General features: G+C 42.9%; 1 protein-coding gene and 1 long non-coding RNA gene across 4 annotated transcripts in view; both read left to right on the top strand.

Annotated features, from left to right (window-relative positions):
• The window catches only part of LOC115590038 (Fc receptor-like protein 5), a 435016-nt gene that overhangs the window by 382044 nt on the left and 40386 nt on the right, over window positions 1–12586 (top strand). The window contains exons 2-4 of one of the 3 annotated variants that reach the window (XM_030431291.1): window positions 5590–5708; window positions 6506–6541; window positions 6993–7238. In XM_030431291.1, the coding sequence (XP_030287151.1) occupies window positions 5678–5708; window positions 6506–6541; window positions 6993–7238 (313 nt within the window). In that variant the 5' untranslated portion in view covers window positions 5590–5677. The remainder of the gene's footprint in view (window positions 1–5589; window positions 5709–6505; window positions 6542–6992; window positions 7239–12586) is intronic. The other 2 variants (XM_030431292.1, XM_030431290.1) reach the window with 2 other exon arrangements.
• LOC115590118 (uncharacterized) lies at window positions 7678–10867 on the top strand. The gene is made up of 3 exons (XR_003985683.1): window positions 7678–7833; window positions 9133–9234; window positions 10774–10867. It is a non-coding gene; the product is annotated as an uncharacterized LOC115590118 (long non-coding RNA).

Below are 12586 nucleotides of genomic sequence, written 5' to 3'. Positions count from 1 at the left end.
GCCGGGTATTTAGAGAAACAAATATTTTCCTCCCTTCATTTTCAATAATAACATCGTGCAAGCAACATCATTTTCAAAAAAGTTGTCATTTACATCAACCCGCATAAATACGTTGTCGAGCGCCATTATATCTGTGCCAAACCTATGGGCAGCAGTGTAGGGAGAAGGATAAAGCTATGCAAGCCAAACAGAATCCTCAGAATTGGCAAGAACGAATAACACGAGCGACTTCCTGTTCTCCTGAATCCAAGGTTCGACTATCGGCCGAATTCTCCTCTCCAGTACCCTGGAATAGACTTTCCTAGGGAGGCTGAGGAGTGTGATCCCCCTGATAGTTGGAACACACCCTCTGGTCCCCCTTTTTGAATAGGGGGATCACCACCCCGGTCTGCCAGTCCAGAGGCACTGTCCCCGACTGCCACGCGATGCTGCAGAGACGTGTCAACCAAGACAGCCCCACAACATCCAGAGACTTGATTTACTCAGGGCGGATCTCATCCACCCCCCGTGCTTTGCCACTGAGGAGAATACCCTCAGCAGGGTGCTCGAGGGTTCATGGGAGTTTGCCCAACCAGTCCACATGTGTTTTGTGGACTTGGCGAAAGCATTCGACCGTGTCCCTCGTGGCATTCTGTGGGAGGTGCTCCGGGAGTACAGGGTCAGAGGCCCTCTGCTAAGGGCTGTACGGTCCCTGTACGACCGGAGCAGGAGCTTGGTTCGCATTTATCCCTTGGTTCGCACCAGGGATAAAGGAGGCAAAAGGGTGCTATGGAGTCCCCTGGCCACACCCACAACCAGTCATGTTGAATCCTAAACATTTTCACCAGATGTGACGTGTGTGCAGAGTTCTGTGTGTTTTGGGGATGTTTAGGCACCTGTATCACCTGCAGCTGGACGATGCTAATCGTCTCATTTTTGTTACGTCTTGAACCAGCTGTTACAACTCGACACTCGTACGTACCGACATCTTCTCTGTTCACTTTCTTCAGGATCAGAGACATGTCTTCATTCTTCGGCTCACCGTCCACCAGCTGCACTCGATCTGTAAAGGATGAGTGCTGGTAGGTTGGATCTAAGCGTCAATCTCTGAAAAAGAGTCATAGTCTGGATCCACCAGGTCAGATCTGATCTGCAGCTCTGATGATGACATTACCAGCATCGCATGGCAGAGTGAAATCTTGTCCATTTTTCACTTATTTCACCTCAGGCTCTATGAAACAATAAAACAGATGTAGTGAGGAACAGCTGTTAGATTAGTAAAGGACAGCAGAGAACAGACAGGAACCCTGATATCACTTGGAGACATCCACTCATCACTCAGAACATCTGTTGACACTGTGAAACATGAAGCTGTTTCAACTTTCTCATGTGATTAACAGCCAACATTCACTCAGCCAATCAGAGCGTCCCTTCAGTGACAGTGACATCATCTCTGACTCATGTAGACAAACTTATACGTGCAGGTTCTTTCATATTCAGACAGACACCAGACAGTGGTACAAGTTAGTGACAATAACAATACCCATAATAATACAACAACATAAAGTTCTGTGAGGAAAGCAGCTCACCAGGACCAGGATCAAGAAGGCCATAGGACTGGAAGACATCAGCCCGAGGGTGCTCAAGGTCTGTGCGGAGCAGCTGGCAGGAGTGTTCCCGCAACTTTCTGGACTCTCCCTGAGGCCGAAAAAGGTGCCAAAACTTAGGAAGACATCCTGTTTTGTCCCAGTGCCAAAGAACGGATGCCCCAGTGCTTCAAACAACTTCAGACCTGTGGCTTTAACATCACATGTCATTAAAAAGCCTTTGAGATGCTGGTCGATCAGGACCTGGTGGCATGGATCACAGACAACCTCACGGACAGGCCGCAGTATGTCAGGCCGCAACGCTGCCTGTCAAATGTGGTGACAAGCAACACTGACACAACTAAGGGAACTGCTCTTTCACTGTATTGTTCACCCTCTACACCTCTGACTTCTGCTACAACTCCTGGACATGCCACCTGCAGAAGTTCTCTGATGATTCCTCCATTGTTGGATGTATCGCAGACAATAAAGAAGAGGAATACAGGGAATTAGTTGAGGATGGTGTGGCAGGAACCACCTTCAGCTCAACATCGGGAAAACCAAGGAGCTGGTGGTGGGCTTCTTGTAGTGGAAATTCTCCTTCTGTGGTTGACAGTTGCTAAGTCTCCGAAGAACTTCAGACTTCAGCATATGAATCAGATCTCTTTAATAACATGAAGTGTGGAGAGGAGTCAAAAGCGTTCTCTCCCGATTGACGTATATATTGTTAGGATTCATATATTTACATTATGACCCCGCAGAATATTGCCTGTTCTACTGACCACTTAACATACGTATGGCCCTATGACCCTGTTTTCCTAAATAGTGTGTGTCCATAAAACCTGTACATCACTCATTGCCCATTGGAATGTGAGGTCTGCCACACCATGACTCTTGCAATACTGATTGTCTTTACAATGCCAAAGCCAGGTTAAAGTATTTAATGTTTAAATATCATTTGTTTCCGCTTTTTGATGTGCCCCTCTAATTAAACACTGGCCCCACCTTGGCCCCCCCAGTAAAATTTGTCTAGAACCGCCACTGGGTAAATGTCCACAAGAGAAAGTGGTCTGAACCCAGGTGGACAGGACCATATGAGGTGATTGAGCGTACCTCACATGCAGTCCATGTAAAAGATAAAACAGGAGTTAATTGGCACCACCTGACATATTGTGTACCAGCCTCGCCACAATCTCATACATTAAGCGAGATTAGAACTGATTTGAAAACACAGGCTGCAGGCACCAAAACATAGCTCTCTAATTGGCTAAATCTTTGCCTGCTGCAGCCCTGGTGGAGAGATGGAGGGACACAGACCATGGCATCCATTCAGACTGCCTGGCCTCTGTGGTCTCAGAGTAACTATTGCCTGCCTTATTATGATAACGCTGACAATAGTTCTTCCGTTCCTGTAGTTCGACTTCCACAAAAGACCACCAAAGAGCCTGTCCCACCCCCTTATCAGATGCCCCTATTGGATTTTATGGATGTTGTGATTGACCCTGTGGAGGTTCTCCCTCCTGTTGAATAATGATGCTGACTAACTCTCCACTCCACACACCTTATCCCTGACCTGGTGACCCTCTGTTGGTTGACAGCTGTTGACTTTCCCTTTCACGTCATGTTTTGTTCGTCCCAAAGATTTATTTTACCCATTTGAGTTATCCAACTTAAATGTGAAGCTTTGAGTTTACCTATTTTCTACTTTTTGATTTTTCCATTTCTTATTAGAATTTTTGCTTACTGCATGCTCTTGTCCATTTTTTGATTTGGATTGATTGTATTAAAAACATTTTAATTGATTGATGATTTTATAGTTTGTTATTGGTTTTATTTTTAAATTAGTTGGTTGATATTTGATATATTACAAGATATAGTGCAAGAATATCTTGTAATATATCAAATATCAACCAAGTCATTAATTTTGTTGATGGGTGATGAAATGAGTTTGTTCAGAGTTATTGCACAGTGCAGTACAGGGTGAAGTCTATATGGAGCAGTGCTGACTGCACAGTCTGACAGCAGCAGGAAGGACCTGTGATACCTCTCCTTCACACACTTAGGGTGTATCAGTCAGTTGCTGAAGGAGCTGCTCGGTGCTGTGACAGTGACCTGCAGGTTGGACTCCTGCATCAGCAGCGATGACAGCTTGTCCATCATCCTGCTCTCTCCCACCACCTGTACTGAGTCAAGAGGGCATCCCAGGATGGAGCTGGCCTTCTAAAGTAAACATTACTCAGTAGACCTATAGTAAGGGAAAATTAGTTACTAGTAACACGTTACTCTAATCTGACCACTTTTTTCAGTAGCACGTAATCTAAGGTGTTAATATTTCAACGTCAAATTTGAAGAAACATTTGGAGTCGCAGCACAATTAAGTTTACAGAGCAAGTCCCACCAGGTGGTGTTAAGCAGAGAGCTGCAAGCAAAGCCACAGCCTCGACTTCTGCAGGAGGTCTCCCACCACCCAAACAACAAAAGCTGGACTTCGGTGCAAAACAAGTAAGTGGGGGTGCTGCACTTAAACATGGTTGACTCGCCCTTGTTCCGTGCCATAATAAACAAGATCCCTACTACTATCAAAGCCATGCTTGGCGAGTGTTTTGCACTCCTAACAACGCCCCTGGTGAGTATGACTGTAACCACCGCCATTATAGCCTTGTGGTTAAAACATAGAATGAAACATTTATAAAGCAGGTGTTCTTACCTGTCCAGCAGAAAAGTCCTGACGGATCCAGAAGCTCCTCCACCTCTGAAGTGACGCTCTGATATTTATCGTTGTTTTCTCTCTGGTTCGGTCCAATTCTTTGTTTTTACACTGCTTTTCTCGTCAGTCTTCTTATTTCTTCTCTTTGACGTGGGCAATGGTGGAGCATGTTCCTGCTCTGTTGTTGTTGTCTGTTCTCCAACATTGTTCACAGTTTGAGCTTGAACGTATCTGACCAGGTGAGAGCAGACACTGCCCCTTCACAAGGGAGGGGGACTGCCAGCAGCACGAGAATGATTGACACTTCTCAGACACACCCCTTGGCTGTGATTGGTTGTGTTGATCTGGGAGCAGTGGATTCTTGCAAATCAAATTATTATCACATATAACAAAACAATAATTACAGACTAAAGCTTTAAATCTCATGTTTCACCTCTTTAAATTCAAACCTGATGAATTATACACATCACATTTCAATAAAGTCAGAGTGAGTCTTTAATGAATGTTCGTATCGTTGCACTTCTAACAAAGTATAGAACAAACAGAAATATGATTCAAATGTACATCTGTTGATCATATGAGTCATTCACAGTGAACAGGGCCCCCTGCTGGACTCACTGTGACACTAGTTCTGGTCTCTTTTACCTCCACTAGTCTGGAGCGTACACACTGCACATGTGCAGAAATGGGACATGGCAGCAGGAAAGAGTCCTGTTGAACCCTGGACCTGAACACTGGTCCTGAACACTGGACCTGAACACAGGACCTGAACCCTGGACCTGATAATAACAACATGTATGATGCTGCTCATCATTACAACAACATGACATTAATAATTATATTATTCTTCATATCAAGATTCAGTGAAGACGATAACTAACTGATTCACAGAAGCCAGATAAAAGTCCATCAGAGCAGCTCCTGGGCTCAGTGATCCCTTCTGGTACCGTCTGACCCAGACTTCTCCCTGTGGACCGGCTGGAGGGGACCTGGATCTTTGGAGTGCTCTGTGGGGTGCTATTGGCTGCTGACTGAGGGGAACTTCTACATCACATGATGTAGTCAGAGACACGGACCCGCCCAGCAGAGAGAGGTCCTGACTCCATCAGACTGCCTGATGCTGTTAATAACATAAATCATATCTCATAGATACACGATGATTATGAGCTGATTGTAGAGTCACATTACAGTGATTTCAGTGTATTTATACGATATATACATGATGTATGATATCTAATATATATTTAACAGACCATCAGTTCTTTCTGACTTTGTTTTTCTAAACTAAAAAGTGACTTCCTGCTAAATGTGTGACAGAAACAGTGACAGACAGCAAAGAGGAAGGAGGAGGGTCGACTTGGTCTGACTGCTACATGCTGCTGAGCTCAGATGACCAGGACTCAACATGGAGAAATCATGTCTGCTGTGGCTGCTCGGTGAGTAAAACACACTTCATCTGTGTTCCTGTTCGTCTAAACCTTTCCTAAATGTTCATGTCTGGAGTTTCTGAGAGCAGCAGTGAGTTACAGAGCCAACGACAAGAGAACACACTGAACTCAGACCAGCAGCAGTGAGTTACAGAGCCAACGACAAGAGAACACACTGAACTCAGACCAGCAGCAGTGAGTTACAGAGCCAACGACAAGAGAACACACTGAACTCAGACCAGCAGCAGTGAGTTACAGAGCCGACGACTAGAGAACACACTGAACTCAGACCAGCAGCAGTGAGTTACAGAGCCAACGACAAGAGAACACACTGAACTCAGACCAGCAGCACCAACAGATCACAGCCAAGACCAGAAGGGTCTGCTTCACGGATCAATAATCATATTTATTACATATTTATGTTTTATACTAATGTTCATCAACTTGATCTCAAATAAACAAAACAAACAAACAAACAAACACAGATAATCTGTTTTCTGCGCACTGCAACCTTACTGTCAAAATAATGTTTTACTGACATAATTTTGTTTCCTTTTTTTTATGTATGGAAAAATACATGCATGAAAATCACAGTTTTCAATCATTTTCGTTTAGTTTGAATAACTCTCATACATGTTATAGATTGAACAATTTTATAAGATAATTTTACTGTTATTTGTATTTGTTCATGTATTGTTGAGTTGTGAATCATGTTTTACTGTAATTTAGTGAAACTGTTCATGAACATTTTCTGACATTTGACCGTTTTTATCTCTTAAACCAACCGGAGTGTCTTTTGTCTTTAGTTGTGACGTCACTACTGAGCGGCTGCTCACACCAAGGTGAGAACACTTCCTGTGTGACTGATGAAGAGTTATTTAGTCCCTGATAGAACAGTTAGTGTTCAGGACACATGGAGGGAAATAGTTTGCACATACAATAAAAGAGTGAAGACTGTCTGGATGTCCACAGACTGGACGCTAAAGATAAATGTGCTGCTATAAAAATGTCATTGTGAAAGCAGGACTGCACACAATGCAGCACCATGCAGCAGCTGACAGAGAAAGTGCAGAAACAATACTGACATGTGAGACACATGAAGTCACATCTGCTGTGTGTTTGACACCAACTCTGAGAGTTCCATTTAAAACATGAGGAGACTCAGAGCCTGAAACACAGAGGAGATCAGTGCAGGTCAACAAGGTCTACAGAGACTGGAAGAGGAAGAAGAGACACTTCTGTCCAAACTGACCATTATCATCTGTAACCACATCTCTCTGTCTCGTCCTCCAGCCTCTCTGAAGATCAGTCCTCACAGATCTCAGCTGTTTGTAGGAGAGTTTGTCTCTCTGAGGTGTGAGGAGGACGACAGCTCTGATGGATGGACGGTGAAGAAGAACACGACTGAAGGAACCAGGAGTCAGTGTGGAGCTGGCTCCTTCTGTACCATCAGCTACATGCTCACATCTGACAGTGGAGTTTACTGGTGTGAGTCCACAGGCGGAGCAGCCAGTAGCAGCATCAACATCACTGTCACTGGTAAGATGAGGCTGTTGTAACTCCAGCAGGTCTGAACACTGAGTCTGTCTTTCACCTTTTCACTTTGGCTGACCCTGAGAGAGACAAAGACAAGAAGACAGACAGGTGACCTTCAGGAGGCAACAACACTGGGTGGAGCACTGAGTCTGCCTCCTCAACATGTTGTTCATCTGTCAGTCTGAGATTATGTTCAACATGTAGAGATGATAAGATGTTAAAGTATAATATTGAACCATCATGTGATTTATTCTCCTCTATATAAAGTTTGTGGGTCTCAGGCTGGCATAGAACAAGTGGAACAGACCAGACAGGAGCAAGTTCACTTTCTTAGTTTGATCTTGTTTCTCTCTACAGTGAAATGACTGAATGAATTCATTTGATTTCTGTGTTGTTGATGAGAATCTTTTGTTCCTTTTAGGCAAACCTGTGACATCAACTGCACCTTCAACCTCCTCTGTTACAACCTCATCTCCTCCTGACCCTTTTCTGTGGTGGACTGTTATTCTGTCCATTCTGTTTGGTGTTGTGGTTTTTCTGGTTGCACTGGTTCTTCTGATTCTACTGGTGAGACGGCTCATCAACAGGAAACCTAAAGGTTAGACAAATTCAGACACATCCCTGCTGGAAAACCATTGTTGGGCACGTTACTTTAAAAAACTAATTATTTATAGTTACTTCTCCCAAAAAGTAACTGAGTTAGTAAAGTAATTACTCCACTATAAAAGTAATTAGTTACCAGGAAAAGTAACTATTGCTTTTATTTCTTCCCCCCAATGAGCTCGGCAGTCATTTTAGCGTACTCGACATTTACATATGTATTCAGAATGTCTTCCTGCATGGCGGACCGGCTCCTGCTCTTCCCAATATTTTACCAATCAGTGCTCTGAAGGAGTCTGAGTCAGCTGATGATAACAGGAGCAAGGTCTCAACAACATACCTGCCTATCATTGCATTCAGTTCAGTCTGTGTCACAAGTTTTTGTGAAGCTGTTAGCAGAGCTCACGTTAGCCACACCTGGCCTGCTATCATCATCAACAGCGTCAGCAACAGAGTTTTGGCCAGTATTAGTGTTGTAGAAGCGTGTGCTGCTGAGAGATGCTTCATTAGATCAGAGTTGCTTACAACGGACGTGGACAAAGGAGATTAAAGTAGTGTCTGTACTTCCACTTTGAAAACGTAAACTTTCCCTCCGGACTCGCCATTGCTGCAGTTCATCTCTGCTAGTTTGAGTGTGTGAGGCTGCTGTGTGCGTGTGTGGCTTGTGTGTAAACCGAACATTGCCACTGATTGGCTTAAGAACTCTCACTCAGCGTTAGACAGCCAATCACCATCACTTATGCGGTTGTATCGCCTCTCCTTCCTCCCTCACCAGAGGAAAAAAAAAACAGCTCTGCAGCTCCGGTGGCTGAGAGTCGGTGACAACAGCTTCAATGATCAGCTTCAGTTTGTAACGTGACACATTTAATAGTCAGTAACGGTAACGGTGTTGTAACAATGAAAATAGTAATTAGTTAGATTACCCGTTACGCCATTAGTAACTCTGTTTATTCTAACGCCGTTATTCCCAACACTGTGGAAAACTAGGGACTGGTCCACAGGGATTCAGACACAAAAAACGACAACAATATAAATTGTATTACTCATTATTTGTCTCAGCTGTGTGCTGCAGTTCACTTCTGCAGGATGAGATTTGACCAGAATTCGAAGAAACAACAGTGTTGACGTTCTGTCATCTCTGTGTTACAGAGATGAAATTTCACGTATAAACTGTATCAACTGTTTCCTGAAGTCAACCATTCATTCAGATTCTCTTTCATAAGTTCAGTTCTGGAGCTTTTGATTTTTGATTTGATTTTGATTAAAATGGAAATTTCTGTATTTTGGTTCATTTCAGCAGCAACAGAAGAAGGAGGAGGTGATGACATCAGAGATGACATCACATACAGTGATGTTAGAACATCACATCCCCCAGAACAGCCAATCAGACGGAGCAGAGGTAAAGATGGTTTCATTGATTATATTTTATGTATGTGTGTTCTTGTTCTTGTTACTTTGTGAGGACCGCAGCTCAGCTCGACACCATGAGGACATTTTGTAATGTGATGTCAGCACATTTATATTTATATAGAATATTTAAGAGACTGTGTTGATGGAAATAAAACTAAAGTAGATGTTTCTTACTCCACAAAGGTTCAGACTATAGCTCGTCTGTCTCAGGTGATGATATTGTGTGTTATGTTAGCATGCGCTCTGTTAGTTTGTTTCCTGTGGTGAATCTGCTAACAGAAGCTAGCGACTCTGTGGTTGTCCTGTTTCCTGTTTCTGATGAAAACACCTCAGCTGAAGGTGGTCCTGCTCATGTTTCACCACAGGACTGCTAACAAGAAGAAATAATATACATGAACTATAAACTGTTAAGTTAACGTAGATAGTAATAAAGTAAAAATATTCTTTATCTCTTCTCTGCAGTCACATGTTGTTACTGTTCACATTCTCTATGTGATTTTGTGTTAAATTGATCAAATCAAATAAATAATTACATAAAATAATCAAATAACTTTTCAAATAAAACGTTTTGTTTAGTTTTAATTATTGATTTGAATAAGAGAAAAACGACTGTTTGTATAGTTCAGCTACAATAACACAACTATTATCAATAATAGTTCTTCACATTTAAATTTTGTTATAATTCTTTTTTTCAAGTATATATTTTTTGGGCTTTATATGGCTTTATTGATAGAACAGGTACAGATATGACAGGAAACAGGATGTGAGAGAGAGGGAGTGAAATGCAGCAAAGGGCGCCAGGCTCAAACCTCTGCCAACTGCAACGCCCCTCAGTTAAACACAGTTTAACAACATTTGTCTGAATACATACATTGTGTGGAATGACTGCATGTGTGCAGTCCGCTTCATGTTCACATGTCAGCCCAGAGTAAACCTATAAACCAGAATGGGCCCCGACCTGGGCCGGGCTAGGTGTTGTCTTTCAGTACCTTTCAGACTCTGTGCAGACGCTTCACCTCACCACTGTCACTAACACTTGATTCAGTGTTAATCTGCGTGTAGACCTATTGATTTGTTGACTAAATGTACACTATCATGTGAATTATACGTTAGGACAAAATAAGAGATTCAACACAGTTCCTCACTCTGAGGTTTATAAGATATAAAAGAGAACAGTCTCAGCAAACTAAGTGAACTTGACTTTGAATTAAACTGACCTTAAACACACTTTATATTTTTGTCTTTTATTCTTTTAATCTTGCAAATCAAACCACAGCACCAACTTCCTCCTGCTGTTTCCAGTAAACTTCAAACTGAGGCTGGTGATGTTTCTCACTATAGTGATGGTGGAGTGACCCGTCAGTACAACGTGTTTGTGGTTGTCCAGTTTAAATTTGAAGTGTTGTTTTACACAGCAGAGGTGTTAAAAAGATAAAAAACTGTTGCTGGCATTTATAAACTCCCTAATCAATTGTATTATAACCTTGCATGACAGATAATGTGTGTTCATATTGTTCTTCTGTTGCAGAGAATGATCCAGCTGTGGTTTATTCTGCAGTGAGACCAGCTGAAGGCGTCAGTTATGGACAAGTCGTCTTCAAGGACAAGAAGTAAAACGGGACCAGAGGTACAGCTGATCTGCTTTGTCTCCGTCATGAACAAACACGAGTATAATGGTCATCACAGTTAACTTCCCATTTAACATAGAGACCCTCTGATGGAGAAAACAACCTGCTGCCATGTATCAAATGATACAATATTAATAAAATAACTATAATCCTTCATGAAAAATGATTATTTCTACAGCAGAAAGATTGATTCGCTTCTTGTTTTGCAGTGTTAACACTAGCATTAAATACGCCAGCAGCTCTATGTCAGTGGTTGTACATGCTGTCATGTAATGAGGATGTGTTGTTGTGTTGCAGAGAATGATCCAGCTGTGGTTTACTCTGCAGTGAGACCAGCTGAAGACGTCAGTTATGGACAAGTCGTCTTCAAAGACAAGAAGACAAACAGGACCAGAGGTCCAGCTGGTCTGTATTCATCAACCAGCTTTGGACAGTCCAGCTCCAGTCTTTATGTTATGCTAACTACATCTCCTAAGCATCAACAGTCAGTTAGCTTAGCTTGATCACACATATTTCTACATGACTGCAGATCCAAACAAACTAAAGTTACCTGTTGAGTCTCAACATAATTATTATAGTTTTCTGGATGATTGATCAGCGTTTTGGTCTCTTAACGGAGAAATAAAACAGAGTCTTCAGTTTACTGTCACAGAGGAAGAGACACCAGGAAGTGTTCACATTAAATCAGAATCAGAAATACTTTATTGATCTCTGGGGGGAAAGTGCTTGCATTACAGCTACTCCCATTCAATGTCCAGAAATACAGTATGCAAATAAATAAATAAATAATACAAACTATTGCCCGGTTTCGCAGACAAGGCTTATATCAAGCCAGGAGGTCTAATTCAGACTAGTAAAGCTAGGTCATTTAAGTGGCATTAAGGACAGCTTAGCTGGAGGGAATTTTGACACCAACATGGCTGAAGCTAGTTATATGAAACACCTTGAATGGTGCAGCTTGGACACATCCTCAGTGATGAACCCAGGGTCACGGGTGTTTCGGGTCTTGAATCATCAGACACCCTCGCCTGGGCGACCCAGCCAGGGTTGATCAGTCCCGACTTGTGTCCAAGCAGTGCACTACACCATGGATCGCCCCTCTTGATCCACAACCACTTTGAGGCTTTCTTTGCTGCCTCACTGATGTTTTTGGTGGCTTTTCTCTCCTGTAACCCCCTGATGCCAAGGAACCTGAGTGTCTGGTGCAGGCTCTGCCCTGGAAATCTCCTGCAGCCAACCTTGATTGGCTCACAGCGGGCCCTCCATCCATTCAACCGGCAGGCCTCTACCAGCTCAAAATACTTTGCCTTCTTCTGCTTGTAGGCCACCTAAATCCGGTCTTCCCAGGAGACTGTTAGTTCCACCAGCACCATTTGCTTTGAGCTCTCAAATGTTAAGACCATATCTGGCCTGAGTGTTGGTGGGACCTTTCGCTGTAACTGTGGTTTCTCTCCAGCCCAGATGAAAGCGATGTTCGGCCTTCCTGAGGGTTGGTATCTACTCTAAGCTAAAAGAACATGCTCAATGAACTATACTGAGTATGAAAAACTCTACTTAAACAAATTGTGGTAGTAAGTAAAAGCCATAGTGCTGCTATTGCACATAAGAAGAGGAGTGCTTGCAATTCAAGAGAGAGATTTACTATTGGTGGTGGACCCCCAGCAAGTAAAGACAAGACCAATGAACTGGCTAACTGGTTGACTGGAATAATAG

This window comes from Sparus aurata, chromosome 10 (assembly GCF_900880675.1).
Source record: "Sparus aurata chromosome 10, fSpaAur1.1, whole genome shotgun sequence".
In the NCBI taxonomy this organism is placed as follows: domain Eukaryota; kingdom Metazoa; phylum Chordata; class Actinopteri; order Spariformes; family Sparidae; genus Sparus; species Sparus aurata.
This window is presented reverse-complemented; position numbering and strand designations above follow the sequence as displayed.